Genomic DNA, 23,348 nt, shown 5'->3' on the forward strand with positions numbered 1-23,348 from the left:
GTAATAGCATACTCCGTACCGCATGAAGAATGATAAAAGTACGTGCAGCCCGCGAGCAGAGTACCACCAAGTTTGCTACGTACTGCCAGCTGCCCCCCCAACCTCCAAACAGAATGTCTCATCGTGACTTCAAAGTTGACAGAACCGTATCTGGGGAGGAAAAACGTGGCTCAGGGCACCGAAGTCCCAGGGGCCAGAGGCCAAATCCCCGATAGACTTCAAACGGGGAGAGCGTCGACTTCGTACGCAGACGGACCTCCGGACCCCGTGGCCACCTGCCTCACAGATTTCTCTTCACCATGCATGACCAAGCATGGACTTGTGGACTTTGATGATTGCCAACTTTTCGTTTTACGGACACGCCGCTGGAGAAGCAATCCTGCAGCCGGAAGCGTCGGTTCTGCTGGTACGATCTCAATCCTTGGCACGCTGCTGCTGGCTGGTCCACAAGTTTACAAGCAACTTTGAAGCAAGTGCGGTGGATCAGGAAAGTTGGAGATCAGAGATGGCGCCTCGTTGTCGGCTCGGTTGACCGAGCCGGACCGAGTAAGCGCGAGAACTCGGTATTCATAAGCCGAGATGCATATCAGGTGGTGCGCCGCGGTGACGACATGCACAAAGTCTATCCCGTTCGCTCAACTTGGCCGCGACACAATCAAGAAGAACGACTGGATGCGCTCCCCACGTGGGGACACTCGCCGAGTCGCGTTGCTCGGGGAAAGTATCGGAGCCCAGGGACTGACAATGAAGAAGGGTCGGGAAGCGTTTGGATGGGTTGTCTCTCGCATTGCTGGCGCGGACGGGCGGGCATGCCATGGGCCGAGCTGGACTGGGCATGGCTGGGCTGGACTCTGGTCAGTCGCGAGGACTAGCGAGGTGGAAAAGTCAATGGAATAGTAGTACCAACAAGTGTCATTTTCATAAATTTGTGATCTGCCTGTTTCCCGACGGGTTCATTTGCCCGTGCCAGTGCCAGTGCGGGCTAGATCGATTCCACGAATAATGACGCTGCGCCAGGATCGCTTTGCTTAAACATCCCATCGACCACCACCACCATTATCACCCCTTCCCCATCTTCCTTCTTCTTCCTCCCCGATTCCCTTTTTGAATTAATTCCTCCACCTATCGTTGACAGTCCGGTGGACTGATACCATACATCTTGCTCCTCCATCCTCGCATTGAGGCTGTTGAGCATTAACCTAGGATCGAACCGCTGGTGAGAGGCCACCCGCAAGCAATCATCATGGCTTCGCGCCTCTCTGCCCTTCGTCGACCCGCGGTGGCCGCCGCGACCGTCGCCCTCGTGGGTGTTGGTGGCACGGCTATTGCGCTGGGCACCTCGAAAAAGCACACCATCAGCATGCCCATTGCCGACATTAAGCGTGACGCCAACACCGGTCGCATCATCCCGCCCAAGTTCCCTGACCTCAAGACCCGCGAGCAGCAGCTCGCCGATCTACGCCGCAGCGGCGACGCAAATGAGGAGGAGTACGATCTGGTCATCATTGGCGGTGGCGCGACTGGCACGGGCATCGCGGTCGACGCCATCACGCGAGGTCTCAAGGTCGCCCTGGTCGAGAGGGATGATTTCTCCTCCGGCACCAGCTCCAAGAGCACAAAGCTCGTCCACGGTGGCGTGCGCTACCTCGAGAAGGCGGTCACCACGCTCGACTACCCCCAGCTTGAGCTCGTCATCGAGGCGCTCCGCGAGCGCAGGACCTTTTTGAACATTGCGCCCCATCTGTCCAGCTCGCTGCCCATCCTGCTGCCGCTCCAGAAGTACTGGCACGTCCCGTACATGTGGGCCGGTACCAAGACCTACGACCTCCTGGCTGGCTCCCAGGGCCTCGAGAGCTCCTACTACGTGAGCAAGTCCAAGGCCCTGGAACAGTTCCCCCTCCTCCGCAAGCAGAATCTCATCGGTGCCCTGGTATACTACGACGGTCAGCACAACGACTCGCGCATGAACGTGTCGCTGGCCGTCACGGCTGCTCTCTACGGTGCCACGGTCCTCAACCACGTCGAAGTCACTGATCTCAACAAGGATGCCCAGGGCAAGATCCGCGGCGTCCAGGTCAAGGATGTTCTGGGAGGCCAGGACACGCCCGCCTTCTCCGTCCGCGCCAAAGGCGTGATCAATGCCACTGGTCCCTTTGCCGACGCCGTCGAGCAGATGGACGACAAGAAGCGCAAGCCCATTGTCGCCCCTGCCTCTGGTGCCCACGTCATGCTCCCTGGAAAACTGTGCCCCAATGGAATGGGTCTTCTCGATGCCGCCACCTCTGACGGACGCGTCGTCTTTGTCTTGCCCTGGCAGGGCAAGACGCTGGCCGGTACCACGGACAACGCTTGCGAGGTCGAGCACGAGCCGATCGCGCTGGAGAAGGACGTTGACTTTATCCTCAAGGAGGTCAACAAGCTCTTTGTGCCCGACGCCGCCCTCACCAACGACGATGTCCTGGCTAGCTGGTCCGGCATCCGCCCCCTCGTCAAGGACCCCAACGCCAAGAACACCGAATCTCTCGTCCGCTCGCATCTCGTCACCGTCTCGCCTTCTGGTCTGCTAACCTGCGCTGGTGGCAAGTGGACCACGTACCGTCAAATGGCCGAGGATGCCGTGGACGAGGCCATCAAGACCTTTAACCTGACCCCCAAGCCCGTCACCCTCCCCGACATTTCGGGCGCCATGCCCCCTCTCGAGACCACGGGCCAGTGCTGCACGCTGACGACGCCTCTGGTGGGCGCCCACGGTTTCTCGCCCGACCTGGCCTCGCAGATTGCCGCGCACCACTCGATCGATCTCGACATTGCCCAGCATCTCGCCTCCAACTACGGTGACCGCGCCTGGGCCGTCCTCTCCACCCCGGGCGCCCCCACCCGCCTCCTCCCCGCCTTCCCGTTTGTGGAGGCGGAGATTCGCCATGGCGTCCACCACGAATCGGCTTGCACCGCCGCCGACCTCATCGCCCGCCGCACCCGCCTCGCCTTCCTCGACGTCGGCTCCGCCCTTCACGTCCTGCCTCGCGTCATTGATGTCATGGGCGAGGAGCTGTCTTGGGACGAGGCGCGCAAGGAGCATGAGTGGAAGGCGACCGTGCTCTTCTTCCGCTCCATGGGCCTCCCCGAGGACCAGCTCAATGTGACCCGTAACGATGTCGTCAAGGGCAACGTGGCGCGCAAGATTGAGCGCGGCGCGGAGAAGGCCGTGGCCACCGTGTCGGGCAGCATCCCCAACTTTGAGGGCCAGACCCTGAGCGCCAAGACAAAGGCGTGAGCGATGTTGATGTTTGCATTCAACCGGACGAGAAAAGATGAAGGACGATGTACCACTTTTTAGAGAAGGTTTTCTCGATTTGCATAGGCTGGGAGTTGCATTTGATGATTGCAGATAGTTTTATTCCCCCTTCCCCCTACCCCGGCTCGGCGTTTGGATGATTGTTGAACGATGGGCAGTTCCTGAGCTCTCTTTGTCCGATTACATACATGATACATTATGGTACAGGCACGACAGCTGCTTCATGAATACTAGGCATTGTATGATGTTGACCACTTCACAACTGATGTGCCCACGGCTTTTATCAATCAGGCCAAAAGGGAAATCCACTGTGCTCTGCATATGGCTAAGCGTACCTACATACGCAACAGCTCTTGTTACTGAGATGTGACCACCTGTCGGCCTGTCGGCCTGTCGGCCTGTCAGAACGTCTTCAGACCGTTGTGACACGAGCGCGGACGAGCGTGAGGCTGGCGCAGGCAGCGTAGCACGGTCAGCACCTGCCACCAGGCAACAGCGGCGCCCCGCAATATCCGCACCCACCAAGAGGACTGTGACCGTGGCAAATGTACTCCGTACCCATGTAAATAGCCACTGGGGCCTCTCTCTGGCGTCGAGAACGCCCAGCAGCCCTCAAGAATATCTGCCCAGCTTGAATCAGTACGACCATGGGAGACTGGGACTTTTACTGTGCCATCTGCGGCGGTCCGCTGTCCAAGCCCTATTGGGACTCGCCCGGCCTAGAGGAGACTGCCGCGGCTATTGCGCGCCACGACGAGGCGAGAGCGAGGGAGCGAAATGGTGAGGCACGAGAAGATAGGTCGGGCCACAGTACGGACTATTACGACCCCCGCGTCTTGCATTCGGCTCGCGACGACAAGTTGAACTGGCTGGACCAATTCAGGGTGGTCAGCGAAGCGCCCGAAGAGTACGGCAGGGATGTCCCCGAGTGAGTCTCAGCTTCATTACCCGCGTCCAGCGCATGCGCGCTCCGCTCTCATCGCCTACTGACGCGATCTCGTGAGCAAAAGAGCCTGGATCTCGGGTCCGGCCAGACGGTCATCGTTCGGCAGCGCCCGCGTTGTCTTTCCAGACACAGAGGGCCCTCTCGCAGGCACTGTGAAGGAAATGACTGTGTACGAGCCAGTCGTGGAACGATCGCAACCCCTTGCCATTCCCTTCCACGACCAATGTCGCGACCTTCTCCTCAAGCGGACCGGTGAAGCGGAGCTTGATGCTGAAGCTTTCTACCAGACGGTCTGTACTCTCTCTGGCGGAAGGGACTGCCTGGGAAAACTGCAGTACGGAAAGATTGCGCACGAGATGCAGCAGTATTGGCTGACGGCCTGGGGGCGAGAATGGCTTGTGATGCCGCCGCTCGATATACCCGGTTTGCAGCAGTATTACCAAAACTTACCCAAGATCGATGAAGTGTCTTCGGCTCAGACACGGCATACTGAGCTGCGGTCGGCCGCAAACGACCCCTTTAGTCGCTTTCCTTATGAGGTCCTGGAACAGATTATGGGAGAGCTGCCACTAGCATCTATCCGCAAACTCCGTCTGGCGTCACGGGCAGTGCCCAATCAGGAACTGCCAAATGGCTTCTGGAAAAAGCTTGTCTGGCGAGACCTGGGCTTTCTGTTCGATATGCCTGATGCAGCCCGAAACGCTACCGACGTGGACTGGCGCCGGGTGTATAGGGATATCTCCAGATGGAGCAACCCTAAACGACGTAAAGTGGTTGGGGGGTTAGCGAATCGGGCTCGCATCTGGAAGAAAACCTTGCCTCAGATTGCAGAGCCGTACATGAGGAATTTGGCTGCCAAGCAGCGCGAGAGAGCAAACGAGCCATTAGTCTTCAAAGGGGCCAAGAACGAAGGCCTTGCAAGCCTAGTGTTGCCAGAGCCCAAAGATGCCAGAACCACAAATATTGCATTCATGTCGATGCCTCACTTGCTCCATCGCGCAAAGCTGGAGCTCGTGATCAGCTTCAACGAGTTCAACGAGATTGCCAACCTGTATGCTATCAATCACGCAGAGAGCACCCTCGCCGAAAGTACAAAGACGTACACAGGGAGGATTGAGAAGGTCCGTATCCCAGACGACAGCTGGGTCACGGGCATTATTGTGACCACTGCCACGAGAAAGGTGAAGGATAATGGCATGGCCACACATGCACTAAGACGGGTTGTGGGTTTGGAGGTCTTGCTGACCAAAGAGGGCGCATCTGTCAAAGTAGGCTGCCAACGAGGTGACAAGAAGGTCATTCACGTACCCGAGGGCGACTTCATTGTTGGGCTCAAGGTCCGTCAATCCCCCGGTTCTGCCGTCCTGTGCCGGCTCGGTCTGCTCTGCCACCAAAGCTGGCGAGCTGGTTCCAACAACTACCGACAGCGCAGTTACAACGACGACAAGTATAGCCTTGTTCAAGGTAGAATGTGGTACCATGAACTCCCTTGCCAACGGCCAGGGTCAGGTGCAGGGCCAGCTCCAGGCGAGACTCACAGCGGGTACTGGGACTCTGGTCTCGTCGCAGACGTCGAGCCCATGCAGCACCTCATCTGGGACGCAGGATGGGACTTCGCTTCACCTTCACACATCACATCCATCTCGGCCGATGTGCTGTTCGGTGGTTTCAGAGTGACGTACGAAAACCAGCCTGACCGCACCATTGGTCCGTGCCTCCACGCCGTGAAGACACTGACCATTGACGCAGCCGGCGGCGAAGAGGTCTTGAGCATGCACTATTGCATCAACCACATCCTTACCAGCATCCGCTTCGTCACCACCAGGAACCGGCAGCTTGTCATCGGACAACCTGATGGCAGGGAGAAGAGATTTCCCACCAGAGAGAGCCCCAATGAGCGATTATCCGGATTCTTCGCTCACTGGTCAGCGTCATGGTCGCCTTTACCCACGCTGAAGGCCATTGGGGGCTTCCTTAGTCCATCCAACGGGCTGGAAACGGATGCTTCACCGGAATTTTCGCAGCAGGTGGGCGGCCCATACTGGGAACCGACAGAGCTGGCGGAGGGCCTCGCAACGTCAGGTCCCTGTATTGGCGCTTTCATGTTCCATGCAGGGCAGATGGGCCCCCGTGACAAGTCTGTCCCGGACGAATGCGCCGTCCGGGCTTGGTTGGATTGTAGCCAGGCGATAGCCAGTGTTACAACGACCCTGTGTCACACGTCTGAGCCTCACGCGCTGCCTCTGGTTGGCGTGACGTTGACCATGGTGGATGGAAGCACAGCGTCCGTAGGCCCAGACACATTCTCGTCTGTCCCGGAGGACTGCTGGTGTTCACTTGGGATATCTGATAAGAAGGAGAGGGAGGCTCGACCGCACTACGTACACGACACGTGGAACGTCGGTGGTCAGCATCTGATCAAGTTACGCGTCTGGCTCTGGGCGTTGTCCACGGCGGGCCAAGGACACAGAATCGCCGCCATGTCCTGGGTTGCCGCAGACGGAGGCGAAAGCCCCAGGTACGGCCACTGGGGCCACACGGGCGAGGGGGAAGAGGTCTACGAGATTGAGTTTGGAGATGGCAAGGCCGTCGGTCTGCTGTGCTTTGTAGGGTTCAACGGGAGGCAAGTGACGAGGGACGACTGCACGGTGCAAGCTGTCCAGGCGTTGGTCAGATGTGATTAGAACTTCAATTCTGCGCCTTCTATTTTGAATCGTTATTCGAAAAGATATCAGAATCATTGAAAAGGACATTCTGCCCTACCTTGACCTTTAACAGCTGCTTCACATTTTGCGAGCCTCCCCCCCACAACTACTAGTCGCAGGCCACTCGTGCCGTTCACGAGAATACTCCAACGAGGCGGATTCTCAAACTTGCCCGGAAATCCGTCGAGGTACTCCCTCGTGCGGGCGTGCTCATTGATGTACCGCTCGCCGCCGCCCTGCATGTACACCATGCGGCTGCGGTCCCCGGCGGCCGCCTTGTCGTCGTAGCCGACGATGGAGATGACATCGCGCGAGGGGTACTGCTGAAAGTAGGCCGTGAAAATAGCGGACATGGAGGTGCGAAGGAGCTTCTACACCAAAGACAGCGTATCGCTGTAGGAGCTGGCCGCCGCCTCCATGCCCGATCAAGGTGATGTTGGTTAGGCTGGGATAGGTCTTCTTGTTCGCAAACTCGTCAATGAGGCCGTCGAGGACGTCAAACAAGGTGACTTTTGTGCGTGAGGACCCTGTCGGATGTTTTCCAGTACTCATCCCGTCGCGCCGCTTTCCGTGCGGCACAATCCAGGGGTGCTCGAGCTTGGTCTCGTCAAAGTCCTCGCTGACGAGACACGCCATCTCCTCTGGTCAATCGACATTGACGTCTATGGACGCGAATTCAGAACTCTTGGGTGTCTTGATGGGGCCGTAGGTCTAGATACTTGTGGTCAATTACGTCTTTGTGTGAAGTAAAGGACACTCACTGTTACTTTCTTCGACTCATCCTCGCCAATCTTCTTATCATACTTGATGTAGACGATGTCCTGCATGGCAAACTCCGAGTCTACCTGTGGTCGACATTCCACGAGTAGACTTGGCAGGGTGGCTGCCAAAGCCAAAACGGTAGTCAATCGCGTACTCAGGTGATTGTTCGCCCCGGTATACCTCCTTGAGCTACGCGTTGTTGGTGGGCTGGGTACGGACTTTTGATATTTGATGGCTGCAGATCGAGGATCAATACATATAGGTTCAAGCACCTACTGATTGAAGGTAAGTCTTATAAATGATCTCATGCCATCAGCCATATCTACGACTGTCCTCGTCATAGTCACATTGCAAGCAGTATGTTCAAAATAATGACTCCATAGAGCCCAGAACGAGTCTCCACCCTCAATCAGCCAAGCAACCTCTCTCCAGTTGAACGGACCTGAATACTGGCTTACGAATCATCCAAGTCCATTATGGCGGAGGGTTCATCGCGGACCAGAGTCGGGGATGAACTCAACAACAAAACGCTGGAAACGCTCCAAGGACCCAAGGACTACCGGGATTGGGCTCAGAAGATGAAGGAGACGCTTATTGAGATGGGTCTATGGCAGGCCGTGGCGGCCCGGGATACTGTCTCAAGAAATAATACGACCGCTCGTTGGTTTATCATCAGCAGGGTCGACTACACCATTCTCGACGACCTCGAGGCCAAAGGCTGGGACCTGGCAAGCTCAGCTCACGACACCTGGTTCCATATCCACCAGATGATGCTGGGTCCCACGTTGAGATCCCACATGGCCCTTACAGAGTGGTGGAACATCGACAGTAGCTCGTTCACCACCATAAGAGACTTCATGGACCGTTTCCAACAGCTTGATAAGGCCATGTCTGATTCTGGGACCGTGATGCCAGACCAGGCGTGGGTTTTCCGGTTCCTCGCCGCTATCGAATCAACCCTCCCTTTTGCTTACAGCCACTGGCAACGCCAGATCAAGGCCAACGAGACCATTGACAAGCTGGACGTGCAAGAGTTCTTTTAGGAAATGGCCGACGTCCAGGCAGGCAGCTTTTCACCTCCCAGCAAGCCACGCGCCACCCAAGAGGGCCTACAACAAGGCTCCCAAAACAAGCAAGACGCGCGATGCCAAGACCAGATCTCCGGCTCCACGCGACCACGACACCGTCAACAATACCGGACGCGCGGTCAAATTATCGTGCGGCTGCTGGGTTAAGCCTGGGGGCAGATCCTACTCTATGCAGGTCTGTTGGCGCCTGAACCCCGAAAAGGCACCCGACTGGTACAACAATGTCAACAGGGACGACGATGCAGGCGTCTCCGCATGACGGGCGGATGCGGTATGATTGGTTTATTGATCGTGAGCAAATGTACTAGAGTTTGGAACTATTTGACGATACACTTGCTGGTAGACACGAGCCGGCTCCAGTAAAGACAGCACAACCTCCTTAGCCAAACGCACGCGACGGCAATCTAACCGGTGATTTTGCAATTACCGTACTCAACAGGCACCCAGATCGCGCCCCTGGTCTCGTAGGGCGACCAGGTGGTCTCGAAATAGTCGTAAGAGAGCCAAAAGATGATCTGGCCCTGGTTGTCACACTGGACATCAAACTGCAGGCCCTCTATGACGCTGTACGTCTCCGACTGGGACACTTCGATGCCGGCACTGGCGTTGAAGACTTCCCACGAGGCGGTGAGGATGGCCTCATCGACCTGGACCATGCGCTGGGCGTCCGTCTCGTCCTTCCACTCGAGGTGCTCGTCGAGGGAGACGGTGGCCTCGACGGCGCCGGGTCGTTCGCGCCGTTCACGTGGAAGGGGTCTGGGTTGCCCTCCCTGTTGAAGTCGACGACGAGGGTCTCGCCTGTTGGGTTGCTGGTCAGTGGCCTCCATCATCACCTCGTGAAGGGTGCGTGATCTCACGCTCGTTCCAGTCTGGGCGACGGTAGCCGTCGCACTCAAAGATCTAGGCGGAGGCCAGGCTAGCGCCCAGGGCAATGGACATGGCAGCGAAGGCTTCCATCTTGGGTAGAGATATGTGTTGGGAGGAGGAAACAGGCTGAGTGCTGCGAGTCTGTAGAGAAAGGACAATTCGAGCCGGTTGTCTCTGTTAAGAGTCTGCTGATACAAGAGAACAAGGAAGACATTCAGCGGCGGATCGTGAACAACTTTATACAAGTTCAGCATCTCTGTCCTTCTATCTGTCTGTCTACCTGTCTACCTGTCTCAGCATCGGATGTTCTAGACGTTGATCACTACCCTCAAGGCACACCGCATGGATCGCAGAGGGTTTGGGAACTGCCGATCGCGTGAGGCTTTACTTGAGAATAATTTGCATTGGCGCTTCAAAAGCTGGTCTAATAAGCCAGTAGAGTAGATACAATAAGGCTAGGCGCCGGCCAGCCGGCTTGTCGTCAAGTCCAGTCAAGGCGAAGACCACCTTGGCTCTCGAGGAGGATCCACGCCGGACGGCGCGATGGCGCGCATAGAGTCCCTAAACTGCCGGATCAGTCCCGAATCACTCCCATTCGCATTCTTACCCTCCTGCATATCCCTCAGCGTGCTCTCCATGCTCTGCAGCAGCGGCATGAGCGTCTGCAGCAGCCGCTGCTCCACCGCCTGCTCCGACATCTTGGCGGCTGTCGTCTTCTTCTCCACCTCGTCCCCCTCGTCCGTCGTGACCACATCGTTATGACTGCCGCTGCTGGTGCTCTGCTGCGACGAGGGAGAGACAGCGTCGACTCCGTTCAGGATCCTGAGTGTGCTACGTCGATGCCGCTCTCTTGGCAGTTGACGCTGGTCCTGCGCAGAGACGATCCCGATCTCGCCGCTGTGCCCACCTTCGCCCTGCAGCTCCCTCTCGAGCTGCTCGCGTCGCTCTAGCGCAGCCAGCCGCCACTCTTCCACCGTCTGGCTTTGGTGCTTGCTGAGCCACTCACGCTCCTTGTTCTGCGCCTGCCGCACGGGATGGCTGAAAGACTGCGCATGGCTCATGCAGGGGGGCGCCGAGATGATGTTCGTCCGGGGCGAGCTTGGGCTCGGGGAGGTGGGAGGCGTGGGGATGTGCAGGGAGCTGTTGCGCTTGGGTTTAGCGGCGCAAATGGTCAGGTCACCCGGCGCTTGCGCGACCTTGATGGGAAGAGGCCGATGGCGAACATTGACCTTGGCGTCTGGGCGCAGAGCAGAACGGGGCGACACGAGAGGAGCTGATACGCCCGCCGCCAGTAGAGACAGGGGCCGAAGTTGTGTCCCTGAGGGTGACTTTGGCTCGATGCTGGCAACGGCGATGATGGGGGACAGAGACAGGGCCGGCACGACGTGTTTGTCGTCCTCCTCGTCTTCGTCGGGCTTAATCTCCTCGCTTTTGATGGAGGTAAAGGTTAACACAGGGGTTGGCTTTGGTGTCGTGAGCGGACTGTCTATTTCTTCCCCCACAGTCTCGGGGATCATCTTGGAAATATCGCCCAACGAAGACCGTCGGGACGCACGGCTAGCCTTGGTGTCACTTTCGGTGGGTGTATTCTCCGCTGGGGTTGTAGGCGCCGACAGCTGGAGGACCAGGCTGGATGGCCTTTTGCTGGGCGTCGTCTGCTTGGACCGCTGTCGGGGTAGGCTCGTCACCTCGGACTGCGTAAACCATCCCAGCACAGGGGAGTCGACCGAATCTTCCACGGAAAAGCTGGGCTTCTGGGCGTTGGTGACACTCAGCTTGGTAGCGTCGAGATCACGTTGCACCTTCTCACGAACTCGAGCACGGCGTGCCAACCTTCGCTCCGCCAGGGTCGCAGTCGTCGTGGTGCTATCCGTGGTGGCCGAGGAGCCCGACCTCATGGACGAAGCGATGGATGCCCGTTTGCTGTCGCTCGGTCGCTTCACGGCCTCGTCCGCCACGGCAGTAGCTGTACTGTGCGCTGAAGTGTCGCTCACAATGGAGTAGCGATATGGATCGGTGGTGGCCACAGAGTGCCTCGAGGACTCGACTGTGCTGTTGGTAGATTCCCTCTCGGCCGGATCAGTGTAGTCGGTGCCATCTCGATCCTCATGTGCACCCGATAATTGGACAAGCCGCGAGGGCCTTGATCTGACCTGTTGGCCCGGCCTTGCTCTGGGCGCCGTCGTGATCACTATCTCGCCCGTATCATCATCACAAGTGCGGGACGATCTCGGCCTGTGAGATTGAAAGGCCCCGTCCGACCTGCTCTGGTTCGGGCGCGGCCGCTCCAGGCGCCAGGGCCGTGGGTCTGCTGACGATGCTGAAGAAGCGCGACTCGTAGCTGGTGGTGGACTGTGAGACGCCCTGAGCGGCAATGCTGCGGACGTGCTATAGTTTCGAGCATGAGCGCTCTCTGGTGGTGACGGGAACGTCATGGCAGCCAGCATGTTGGGGAAGCCAGGCGATTCGACAAGCATGTCGTTCGGTGGGATCTCGAGCGTGCGCTTGACGGTAATGTCTGCCGGACCCTTGATGCTGTCAGTAGACCGCATCGCACGTTTCGATGGCTCACCACCTGGAAGCGGTGGTGTTCGCGGTGCGTAGTTGGGCGAGTCGGGGCTGGATACGGATGTTGGCGATGCGTCAGTTGATGCTGCTGGGTTCACCATGATCACCGGTGCCGTGTCAGGAGTGGATCTCTCCCGAGCCCCCTCAGTATCGCCACCGTCTCCCTGCTCCTCCGCAATGCCGGAGACAACAGACATGGGCAGCGTCGCGACCGAGCTCCTCTTCTTGGCCTTGTCCGATGCACTGGCTTGTTGACCCTGGTCAACCTCGTTGTGCTCCTCGAGCCAACTGTCCACCAGCTTCAGTAGCGAGCGGATCCCGGGCTCAGCTGCGGACACACGAATCGAGAGTCGATAGGGAGTTTTGTCCACCCCCGACGACGACCGGTGGACCACGGCGTCGACCTCGCCCGAGGTGAGACTCGCAATGTCACCTGTAGAGTTGCACCCAGGAGCGTTCTGCTGATGCCACGCCGAAAGTCTCGACTGGAGGGACGCCCTCGCCTCGCCGACGGTCTGGTTCGGCGGCACGGCAATGGCCACATATGTATGCCCAGCCGCCGTCGTCCTGAGCGTCGTGCTGTCCCTCGGATTGAAGGGACGCGGTCCTTCTTTGATTTTGTCGCGATGGCCCTTTCGTAAGGATCGTATCGACCACCTCTTGTTGTTGTGATCTCCTCCAAAAGGTGTCGACATCCCAAAGCAACCATCGGGCGCCGCGCCGCTGTGCCGCCTGAAGCCCGGTGGCTTTGTGTGTCGGAAGAAGTCTGCCAGATCACGGAGTGTCTCCCTGTCGACCTGCTCCCGCGCTAGATCGTAGTGGTCGTCATCGTGCACGGTGGCGCGCTCTGCACCGTACATGCCCAGCGTAGATACGGCGCGTGGCATACCCGCTCGTCTTGTCTCATGGAGGCGTGGCGCATCGTCGATCTGTCTCGCAGGCGCGGTGCTGTCAGACAGCGACCGCGCCCGAATATGGGGTTGGAGCGGCGAGGTGGCGGTCATGACGGGGGCGTCATGGTTTAGAACCCCCCTCTGCGTGGCTGTCGGCAGTTGTGGCCTCGTCTCTGCGACAGCAGGCTAGGAAACAAGGAAGAGAGAAAGAGAAGCAACAGGACCGATCCTCGGATCGCAATCTTCTTCAACGGCTGCGCGCCGCGAGGCAGCGATCCCGCAAGAGACAAAGAAACAAGGCCCAAAGCCAGAGAAAAGGCAGTTTGTAGTGCTCTTGGTTGGATATGGGCAAAGGCGAGGTTCCGGTACCAGCAATTTCCACGAAAAGGTGAGGTCGAGCGTGCAGTCCTCTCCAGCTTTCATTTCCTGGGACCAAGGGCAAATCCCACCTGCTAGTCTTAATCGGTCGCTTGTGAGGGAACAGAGGGCCCCAGAGTCCAGACGTTGAGGTGATGACGGAGAATGAGATGCAGGGGTTTTACCGTTTTCTCGAGGGATCGGCAACGCTTCCTTCCAGCTGGTTGGCCTGACCAGGTTCCTACCCTGGCTCAGGCTTTGCTAGCTCCCACCCATCTGACGAACCCTGCCGCCTTGCGAGTCTGTTGACTCTGTTCCATCTGGACTCGGGGGCCTCGGAAGCAGCACACGCCTCATGGAACTCCCAGACGCGCAACATATCGAGTCCAATTCGTGGGAAGATCGAGGACCAAACTAACGTGGTCTCTCATGTCGAATGGGCAGGGTGGAGCGCGGCATTTGGACGCCGGAGCCAATAGTGTCCGTCTCCACAACCACGATAGGGGAACTCGAAATGCCGCCTGCTGATTAATAACGAGTTAGCGCAGCACTAATCATGCAGGAACGGAAGTGAAGGAGGCTGCGAATTCCATCTCTCAGGACGCAACCTGTGCGTGCCCCTGAGCAGTCGGGCGGTGCGCCAACCAGCCAGCGAGCCCGTCAGCCAGCAAGCAACTGATGATACCGGTGAGGTATCCATGTCAAGGCTGACAAGGCGCATCACAAGATCACGAGGTGGAGCGAGGAACCCGAGGCGGAAAATAAGAAACCGTCTTGGTAACTAATCTGTAGTAGCCATGGATGGACGGATGTATGGATGGGCAGTATTGCTGTGTGCATCCGTCCATGGACGACAGGCAGCCTGCAGAGGGAAAGCCGCAGTGTCTAACTCAGCCTAGCAGACAAATAGCCATATTGCGAGAACTGACAGGTGAACAAGCCGTTCCAAAAACGCCATACTACCTGGTTCGTCACGTGTCCCCTAGCGAACCGAGAAATGTTTCTAAACGCCAAATGTTGGTACCGACAGAGGTATCCGATGCTAGGGAAATGGTATACAAATGCAGAATGAATGCGAAGGCTCAATAGTTGGTGTGGTCAAGTCGGTCAATCATCATGGCTCCTCTTCAATCATGGCTGGGACCTCGTCTTCGTTAAGCAGAATTCGACGGCCGAGATCTTCAGGAGCTTGCCCATCGCGGACAGCACCAAAATCGAGAATCTAGAGAGAGAAGAGTTTGTCAGCTTGCAGCATCTTCAGTGGCGGGGCCAGATGCGTGCTTACCTCGACGTAGGTGAACTGGTCTCGCTGCACGGCCGCCACGCAGCGCCGTCCATTGAACTTGACCTGCCAAACGCCGCCCAGGTCTGTCAGGAGGTCCTGGACGCATTCGCCCGTCTGGATGTCCCACATCTTGACCGTCTTCTCGCTGCCACTGATGACCTTGCCAGCATCGTGCTGGAAACAGGTGATGGCGCCCGTGTGCGCCATGAGCGTGCTCTTACAACGTCCCGACTCGGGGTCCCAGATACGCAGCGTCGAGTCGGCAGCGGCGGAGACAAGGCGCTCGTCCCGAAGATCAAGAAGCCCTACCAGCAAGCTGTGGCCCTCCAGGGTGTAGAGACAGGCTCCAGTCCTCAGGTCCCATATCTTGACCAGCGAGTCCATGGAGCCAGAGATGCAGCGATTGCGCTCGTGATCAAGTACGACCGAGTACACCTTCTGAGAGTGCCCGTGTAATGAGTGGAGGCATTCGCCTGTGCTGATGCGCCAGACACGGACCACGCTGTCGTATGACCCGCTCACCAACGTGTCCCCGTGCGCGGAGATGGCGCGGACGGAATGCGTGTGCCCGTGCAGTGCCCTGATGAAGTAGGGGCACTCCGAGTCCGAGGCTGGGGCGCCGCTCTGCGTGTAGCGCTTCGAGCCAATCTCGGGCAGACGCCAGATTCGCAACTGACTATCTCGCGAGCCCGTGATAATCAGCGGCTTTTCTGGTTGCATTATAGCCTTGCCATCGTGGCCTGTACCAGTCTTGGCGGGCATGAGGATCTGCAGGCAGCGCACAGTGCTAGTGTGGCCGTGGAACACCTGTTGGCAGACGCCACGCTCAATGTCCCAGACGCGGACAGTCCTGTCCGTGGAACCCGACACGAGGATGTTCCCTTCGTATTGCAGAGCCCACACGCCACCCTCGTGGCCGAACAGTTTGTTGCGGAGCTTACCCGTCTTTGTGTCGTAGACGTGAATGAAGGTATCGTCACTGCCGGTAATGATCTTGTCGTCGTCGAATTGGAGACAAGTGATAACATGGCGCGGGTGCGCGGCGAACGCCACATGCGAAGGCTTCACCTTGCCGCTCATCCAGCTCTGGCGTATCATGTGGTGACGACGGTACAGCGACTTGAACAAGTGCAGCTCGCGGAGGCTGGGCAGGCCAAGATGAGGGTCGGGCACGGCCGAAGCGGCGGCATTCGCAGCCGACAGCGGGCCTGCGCTCCGGTGCTGCTTGACCTCGACCTGGGCCTTCTCCTCTCTAGACAGCGCTTCCTGTGCGCTGGCCCTACGCTTCGATCGTTCGCTCGAGGGGTGGGCGTTGAGAGCCCGCTTGCGCTTCGAAAGTCGGGTTTTGGGTGCTGGCGGTGGCAGGGCCTTTGTAAGCTCTTGCTCCGAGGTAGTTAGACGCCTATGCATGCTCAAATCCTTCTCAACGCCCATGTGCCCAACAGGATCCTGCCAGCCCCAGCCTTGAGCAATGGCCTTGTTGAGCTCTCCCGCGGGAAGCTCGAATCCATCTCTGTCGAAAAGTTCCTTCCACCCAGTCTCATTGCGATCCACGATATTACGCCAATGTTTCGATACCTGGGCGGCCCGGCACAGATCCCGAAAGTCGAGGTAGGACATGACGTGGTAGCTAAGTTCGAGGGGTAGCTGCGAGAAAAAGTCGCATTTCAGCGCCGGGTTGACAGCATTGGCAACGACACGCAGTGTGGGTCTAGCACAGCGGCGTAACAGCTGGTACATCATGTAGGACTGCATGTCGGGATTCATCATGTCGAAAGTGTCCAGGAATCCAAATGGATCCATCATGATGGAATCTCCGTCTCTTGTTCTCGACTGGCTGCCAATCATGCTGAGCGCCATGGCGTCTTCGTCCTCGGACTTGATAGAGCCGCTGTCCCATTTGCCCAGTGCGAAAGAGCTCGTCGCGAAGCTGGTGTCACCGCTTTCGCCCCCTTGCTCCTGGCTCGAGGTGTTCGGTTGGGAAGTTGCAAGCGTAGGAGATAGCCTTGGACTAGGGAGACTAGCATCTTGAGCCGCGACGACGTCAATGCTGGGCCGAGGATGATGGAGTAGACCCCGGGTAGAATGGTGATCCTCGCCATCTTCAAAAGGCTCGGCGTCTGCGTCCGTGATAGGTGGGGTGGCAACGTTGCTACCAAAGTTCGCAGCCGTGTTGCTCGCTCTAGGGCTGCCAAACTGCTCAGCACCCAAGCCAAGTCGGGGGCGGGATGTGAGGCCTTGCTCGATGGCAGACGATGAATTCTGTTCGCTCGTGGCATCAGGAGTAGCCAAGAAGCTAGATGTGGACCGGGGCTGACGAGACGATCGGCGCGTCGTGCTCGCTTCCCCGGATGCTCCACGTAGCTTTTGAGCAGCAGACCGAAGCTGGCTGCCCAGATCTTGTTGTTTGGGGTACCCGTCCGTTGGCCCGGGTACTTGTCGACTCGATCGCGGGCGACGGGGGTATGCTTCTGAAGGCGATCGGGAGTCGGCGCGCGAGGCACGGGCAATCGATGCATCGCGTGCGGGCAAGATCTTGGGAGACCCCGGCGTCGTTCGCTCGATGGATGATCTGGGTTTATCAGTGCGCTCCGTCAGGTTAGCAAAGGCGACTTTGATGGAAGCAAGGGGTCTTACCACATGTGCAGGCTCGGTGTCGTCCTGGGCCTCACTGCTAGGCACGTTGTAGGTGAAGGCGAGCAGCTCCGGCGGCGTAGGCTTGTGGTAAAGGGGGTAGTCTTTCGGGTTCAGGTGCCTCGATTGCATCTGGGCCTGGTCTGCAGTATTCGGAAATTTGCGAGTTAATCGTGTCGTCGTTGTGATGGTTTTTGTCTCGACACGCTCACTGACTTCCATGTGGAAACGGCGAGGATCCTCCTCAGACTCGGCAATGTTGACCATGACCGTCGACGGTTGGCTTGTTCGCCGCGTGTCCATCGTATGCTTGGAGTCGTTGGGCGACATGCTGTCCAGGTTGTGGGCAAGCAGAGGCTGGCCGTGGTGGTGCTGTGCCACGGGGCGAGGCTGGGACCAGCGAGGTCGGCTGAAGGTGATTCTGGGTGAATCACGCTGGCGGCAGCCGGCCGCAGGGGTCAAATTGGGACAAGCAGTGCAGTCAGTGACAGTGACACCCGTTCGAGATGCGTCGAATCGATAAACACCACTGTCGTAGGACGTTGGTGCTCGGGAGGAGGGGAGGGGAGCGGGAGGGCTGGCCAACTAAGGTGGTAACAACCCAAGAAAACTTGGAAAGGGATAGGACGCCAGCCACGATGCGTCCCTCACATGGATCGAGAAGGGAAAGCCCAGTCAGTGTCTTAAGCAGTGTGCAAGCACCGGGGGTCGTTGTGTCGTCGTTTTGTCGGAATACGTACGCAACCTAAAGTGAACGTGGGAAAGTCGGAGACAACAGGAGGCGCTCTCTTGGTGATACTTCAAGAGACTGACCCGGGTTTAACCAATAAGGACTCGGTGTCAGACTTCCGCGCAGGCCTCAGCGCGCGGAGTCGCCCAGAGCGGGTCTACTGGAGCTGTGGCTGACCGTTTCGGACTCCACGTCTAGGGGCTCGCTCCTCTCGACACAAGGCGCCACTCGGCCGCTGACGGATCAGCCCTGTGGCTGGAGTCTTGCTTCATTTTCGGACTCGCCGACCGGAGGCTGGAATGGGCAGTGAGGCTCATGACTTGTCGGAGTTTTCTCCTTGCCCTTGAATGACTCCTCTATGTCATGTTGCGTGTCACTTATATCATGAACATTAATTTCGACGCTAAACTTTACTCTCGTTGATCGAATGGCAAAACTAATTCGATTGTGGACAGTGGTTATGCTTTGACGTTAACGGAGGTCTACAGCACCGTTCATCTGCATTTGTATTCTCCGGTGGTGTGCTTCGAGCTGGCCTGCTCAGCTCATTATCACCAACTTTTGAGCCATTTCGGGAAAAGATAAAAAAAAACATTGCACAATCTTATGTCCATTAATGTGTGTTTCCGCAAGTACGTGGTTCACATCACTGCAAGGACTTTGGCCTAGGGTACGCAGCCTGAGACTTGGACATCACGTGATATCAGAATACATGTTCCGAGTCAGTCTTAGTCGAATCAATTAGCCGACGGAGAAATTGCGCCATCAGGTCACGGCATTGTCATGGGTCTCTGCTATTCCGATCGCGTGAAAGACAAGCAGCGCCCTCCTCGAGCCTCCACAGAATCTCTGAAACACATGAAATCTTTTAAGCCACATATACAGGCATCCTACTACCCAGTAGCTCACTCTTCGGTACTTGCACGTCGAGCTTGTTGAAGTCATGCAGCATCAGCCAGCAAATCATGCGGAACACGAGCGTACACCAGATATCATCATGAGTGACATTTTGGTCCGCCTCCAAGCCTGCATCTTCCGCATCGGCCTTTGCGGCCTTACGGACTACGACTCGCCGGACTTGGTCGTAGTATAGCTGCATGAGCTTCTCTTGCCTCTCGTCGGGGCCAGCAACGTCCACATCGTCCATCGTCGTCGATGCACAGGGGACTGGTGACATAGATCGCGAACGGTCGTCGCCCAGGTTCAGTTGGCGAATGACCTCCTGTAAGTGGAAACGCAGGACTGTCTGCACAGTCTTCCGCCTCCTCTGCTGCCTGGGTGTTTCAAGGCTCAATCCCGGTGGTTCATCCTCTTGGGTCGTCCTCAGTGGAATGCTATCCGGTGACGGTCCTGGCGAGGCAACAAAGGCATTAAAGCGACGACGGAGCCCCAGGAGACTGCTGCTGCCTGTTCTTTGTGTGCTTGATCTTAGCAAGGATATATCTTGTGTTTCGGATCGTCGTGACTGCTTGCTTCGCCCCGTCAACAATTCGTCGGCGTCGTCCAACGCCACATGGAGAGCTCTGAAGCGTAGTAAAGTCGCGATGCTGTCATCGCCCTGGTGCCTCAGTATTGCGCTGATATGGTCGCTCAGACGTTCAACAACAACCTGTGTTCGCCCTGCGTCGTTGGGCTCTTGAAGACATAACCCCTTGAAAGTCCTCAACGCCTTCCCAAGGTCGATAGAGCGCGCATCCCACCGATCTGGCGTTGGGTTCGGGAGGTGCGTGAAGAAAGTATTCTCAATGTGGAAATTCTGGCTGAGCATCCCCACAATCTCAAATGATACTAAGGTCGTTAGTGATGGGCTTCTTGACCGGGTGATGGTTCCTAGGTGTACATACTGGGGAACAGGTGCGAGACTCTACGTCCAGGCGCCATGAATGTAGCCACTGAGGTGTGGTTGCATCCGATCAGTTGGAGTGTCTCTGCGATTTCCGACCTGGTTGCTACGAGGAGCGTGCTCAAGTCCAGCAAATCTACAGGAACTTCCAGTCTCCTCTTGTCCTGTGTGCTTCGGAAAATCGTAGGTACCCATCCGAAGCAGAGCTCTTTCACTTCATCCACGGGTATGACCCTGTTTTTCTCGAATCGCGAAAGTCCGTTCACTTGGAACGTGAAGGCCAGACCGAGTTCAGCAACTCGCTCACCGAGAACCATGAAACCGTTGCCTTCGGCTCGATAGCGATCATTGGTCCTGTCGAATTTCTTCCAATAAATGCCCATGGCAGCTATAATCTCAAGCAGATGGCACATGGTTGTGGTGGCATATGGTCGAGTAATGGATGCGGGCATAGTATCCCAGCTCATCCTCTTTTTCTGCACAGCGACGACCAAGGTGTGGCTCTCTGCCAGTGAAGGTGGTTCGCTCGGCAGGCCATGCTGTCGAAAGGCAGTTTGCGGAGGCTGACTCGACGAAAAGTAGTCGAATTGACTCCGGTGCCACATCTGCGATTCGATCTCCATGCTCTGGATTGCCGAGAGGAGAATAGTCCACGAAGCACGCTCGTTATCCGAGGTCCGCATCCTCTGCTTGCGGTCCTTCTTCTGGTAGTCTTCCGTCCATGTGTATGCCAGACTCTGGGGAGTGCCATCCAGCAGCTGTATCTTGCCATCCAGCGCTCCCTTGTCGTTCGCCGGCGGACACACGAAAATCACAGGAATCTCCACCTCTGTCTCGAAGCGTAGATCCTCCAATCGAAATTTGCGAGTCTTCGACTTGTGCCATCCTCCCATGACCTTCTCGTTGCATTGCGAGAAGCCCCGCGCGGACGCGAAATATTGCTGAAGGCATTGCAGAAGCGTTGCCAGGAGCGCTATCAAGGAGACGAAAAGCGCGGCGGAGGCGACGATGATCTCTGTCTTATCGCTGTCAGCCATGGCATCCCGAGTTTGGAGGTTGGGAGTCCACAGCCGTGCTCAGCTGGCAGTCTGGGTGGGTGTGCGCCGTGGCGGAGGCGCATCCGCGTTCCCTCGTATCCCACACAATCACTCTTTCTGGAGTCTCCGCTGTCTCAAACTCTCGATCCAGCCAGTCGCCCGTGGTGGTATTGTCGTCGGTTCGAAATGTTTACCAATGTGCACAGCATGTTGCCGGCCAGGCTGGAAGATCTGCAGAAATGTGTCTCGGCTCTCGAGATCCAATTGTTTCTAATTTTACCATCTGCGCTGGCTGATAAACTAGCGTTGCATGAGCCGTCTGCATCACGCATCGCATCATGGTTGCAGCGTGCGTGTGTGCAGACTGGAAAAAAAAACAAAACGCGATCTGTTGGGCAACACAACCCCAAGTCGCTCGGCGTTGTTTTTGTTATTGCTGCTGTTGTTGTTGATTCACGAATGCCAAGGAGACATGAACGCTCTGGCGACACGCGTTTGCTTTGCTTGATGCACTTGGTTGCTAACTTGGACACCTCATCGTGGTGTCCCGGATCATCTCGCACGTAGCGGTCGGGTCATACCCACCAAGTCATTGATCTCTTCACCACATGCACACCTCAAGAGTCGTGTGAGACAAGCCCGAAAAAGACATGACGCTCTCCAAATAAAGAGACCAGCTCATCGGTGGCAAGACCATGTGTCTTTCACGTCAGCAACAATCAGCCCTCACACTATTTGATTGTAGCCCACAGCGAGGCAAGTCAAACTGAACACCAAACCAGCATCAATCTTCACTATCACAGACGGAAAGCCTGCGGTAGCTGCCGCTAGCCTCGTTGCCGCAATACTTTTGCAATGTATACCTTTTCTGTCTGTACGCAGCCATGGCGCATGTGCACCCTCATGAGCATCTTTTCAATACATTGCCCAACCGCCACTGGCCGAGATGGTTTGTCCAGTGACCCATGACTCTCCTCCGATACAAGCCAGCTCAAAATTTGCGCCACGTCGTCCACAGTACCAAGTCTTCACCCGACAGGCGTCTGCTTCTTCTGCATGTCCAAAATGTCCTTTGGGATGTTGTCTATTAGCATCTTGCTCTGCTTGGGCCCTGGATCCACCGCGCTGACCGTGTGACCCTGCTCGCCCAGCTCCGCAGCCCAGCAGCACCTCGCCACGCCCTCGAGGGCTACCTTGGAGGAGCAGTATAGTGAGAGCTCGGGAAAACCGGGCGCGCGCCCACGGAGCCAATGTTGACAATGCGTCCGTTACTGAGATGAGGACGGACGGCCTGCAGGAGGAGGAGCAGGGGGGCCAAAGCATTCAGATGGAAGATGGATTCAAAGTCGTGGGAGTAATATCTTCGAGCGGCTTCACGATTTCGGCTCCGGTGTTGTTGATGAGGATGTTGACCTCGGACCCGAACGCGCTCAGAGTCTGGCGCACAATGTGTTGTGCCGATGTGGGTTCTCGTAGATCTAGCTTGACAGTGATACAGTCGTCGACCTTTGCGCCTGTCTATGCAAATCTAGAGGAAAGCCAGCACCAAGTCCTCGCGAGGCTCCAGTCACAATGGAAACCTTGCCTTCGAGGATGCGTTCTTTCTAAGGAGACGGGGGCATGTTGATCAATGGCGTCAAGGGTGCAGATTTTGAGGAAGAGTAGTTCACATGAGCTGCGAACATGAGGCTTGCAAAGACAGCAAGTCTGTTATATAATTCCAGACATGTGTTTCTGTATCTATTGTTCGATCCAGATATGCTCAAATCCCAATGGTTCTTGAACGTGAGCTGCTTCTCATGATCGCCGAAAAGCCTCGTCCTTCGGTATTAAACCTAGATCCGACGACACCACAAATGTGTTTCTGGGTCAAATCATGCAATGCTTCTCACGAAAAGGAATGTGGGCGCTGGAAAAGGTCATAAGGGGTTTTGCAGCAAAAGGTGGAACAAATCGGAGAGTAACTACCGTTTTCAACGTCAAACTCGGTTGAAAGACATTTCAGGTTGAAGGACAATTTATTCCTCCGCAGCACGCCCACGGAAACTAAACGCAGTCGGCTTTGAGCATGCAAATTGCGAATAATCAATGCCTCTACAAGAAGGATTCAGACAAGCAGAGTTCATTTTCCATGATTTCGCAGATTTCCCCAGAGGAATGGAAGGTATAGGGTAACCTTCTTTCCCCGACAAAACAAGCTCGACGGCGTTACATGTCAGGGCGCCATCCGCCTACCTAATGCCGCCCAAGCTGGCTCATTTGATCGTGGGGACTGCACTCTGGCAAATGGCCAATTTTGCTCAAACCGATACACCATGACAGGGCTCAAGCTGAATCA

At 56.9% G+C, this 23,348-nt stretch overlaps 8 protein-coding genes across 8 annotated transcripts; 3 read left to right on the forward strand and 5 right to left on the reverse strand.

Moving 5' to 3' along the window:
• Positions 1 to 1,243: 1,243 nt before the first annotated feature.
• Positions 1,244 to 3,274, forward strand: J7T54_005647 (Glycerol-3-phosphate dehydrogenase-like protein; the record flags this gene model as incomplete). The annotated part of the gene is made up of 1 exon (XM_051504089.1): positions 1,244 to 3,274. The coding sequence occupies one exon, from the start codon at positions 1,244 to 1,246 to the stop codon at positions 3,272 to 3,274; it is 2,031 nt and encodes a 676-aa protein (XP_051364474.1).
• Positions 3,275 to 3,942: 668 nt separating this feature from the next.
• Positions 3,943 to 6,925, forward strand: J7T54_005648 (uncharacterized protein; the record flags this gene model as incomplete). The annotated part of the gene is made up of 2 exons (XM_051504090.1): positions 3,943 to 4,223; positions 4,306 to 6,925. The coding sequence occupies 2 exons, from the start codon at positions 3,943 to 3,945 to the stop codon at positions 6,923 to 6,925; spliced, it is 2,901 nt and encodes a 966-aa protein (XP_051364475.1).
• Positions 6,926 to 6,929: 4 nt separating this feature from the next.
• J7T54_005649 (uncharacterized protein) lies at positions 6,930 to 7,773 on the reverse strand (the record flags this gene model as incomplete). Its single annotated transcript, XM_051504091.1, has 5 exons — positions 6,930 to 6,944; positions 7,057 to 7,269; positions 7,331 to 7,565; positions 7,617 to 7,657; positions 7,708 to 7,773. The coding sequence occupies 5 exons, from the start codon at positions 7,771 to 7,773 to the stop codon at positions 6,930 to 6,932; spliced, it is 570 nt and encodes a 189-aa protein (XP_051364476.1).
• A 411-nt stretch (positions 7,774 to 8,184) lies between these two features.
• On the forward strand, positions 8,185 to 8,751 carry J7T54_005650 (uncharacterized protein; the record flags this gene model as incomplete). The annotated part of the gene is made up of 1 exon (XM_051504092.1): positions 8,185 to 8,751. One exon carries the CDS (start codon positions 8,185 to 8,187, stop codon positions 8,749 to 8,751), a length of 567 nt encoding a protein of 188 aa, XP_051364477.1.
• Positions 8,752 to 9,200: 449 nt separating this feature from the next.
• On the reverse strand, positions 9,201 to 9,623 carry J7T54_005651 (uncharacterized protein; the record flags this gene model as incomplete). Its single annotated transcript, XM_051504093.1, has 1 exon — positions 9,201 to 9,623. The coding sequence occupies one exon, from the start codon at positions 9,621 to 9,623 to the stop codon at positions 9,201 to 9,203; it is 423 nt and encodes a 140-aa protein (XP_051364478.1).
• Positions 9,624 to 10,154: 531 nt separating this feature from the next.
• Positions 10,155 to 13,235, reverse strand: J7T54_005652 (uncharacterized protein; the record flags this gene model as incomplete). Its single annotated transcript, XM_051504094.1, has 1 exon — positions 10,155 to 13,235. One exon carries the CDS (start codon positions 13,233 to 13,235, stop codon positions 10,155 to 10,157), a length of 3,081 nt encoding a protein of 1,026 aa, XP_051364479.1.
• A 1,360-nt stretch (positions 13,236 to 14,595) lies between these two features.
• J7T54_005653 (Cell division control protein-like protein) lies at positions 14,596 to 17,730 on the reverse strand (the record flags this gene model as incomplete). Its single annotated transcript, XM_051504095.1, has 3 exons — positions 14,596 to 14,703; positions 14,767 to 17,543; positions 17,613 to 17,730. The coding sequence occupies 3 exons, from the start codon at positions 17,728 to 17,730 to the stop codon at positions 14,596 to 14,598; spliced, it is 3,003 nt and encodes a 1,000-aa protein (XP_051364480.1).
• Positions 17,731 to 18,895: 1,165 nt separating this feature from the next.
• On the reverse strand, positions 18,896 to 21,010 carry J7T54_005654 (uncharacterized protein; the record flags this gene model as incomplete). The annotated part of the gene is made up of 3 exons (XM_051504096.1): positions 18,896 to 18,924; positions 19,040 to 19,918; positions 19,975 to 21,010. 3 exons carry the CDS (start codon positions 21,008 to 21,010, stop codon positions 18,896 to 18,898), a joined length of 1,944 nt encoding a protein of 647 aa, XP_051364481.1.
• Positions 21,011 to 23,348: the final 2,338 nt, after the last annotated feature.

Source organism: Emericellopsis cladophorae, assembly GCF_022114955.1.
Source record: "Emericellopsis cladophorae strain MUM 19.33 chromosome Unknown NODE_7_length_695568_cov_118_814649, whole genome shotgun sequence".
In the NCBI taxonomy this organism is placed as follows: domain Eukaryota; kingdom Fungi; phylum Ascomycota; class Sordariomycetes; order Hypocreales; family Bionectriaceae; genus Emericellopsis; species Emericellopsis cladophorae.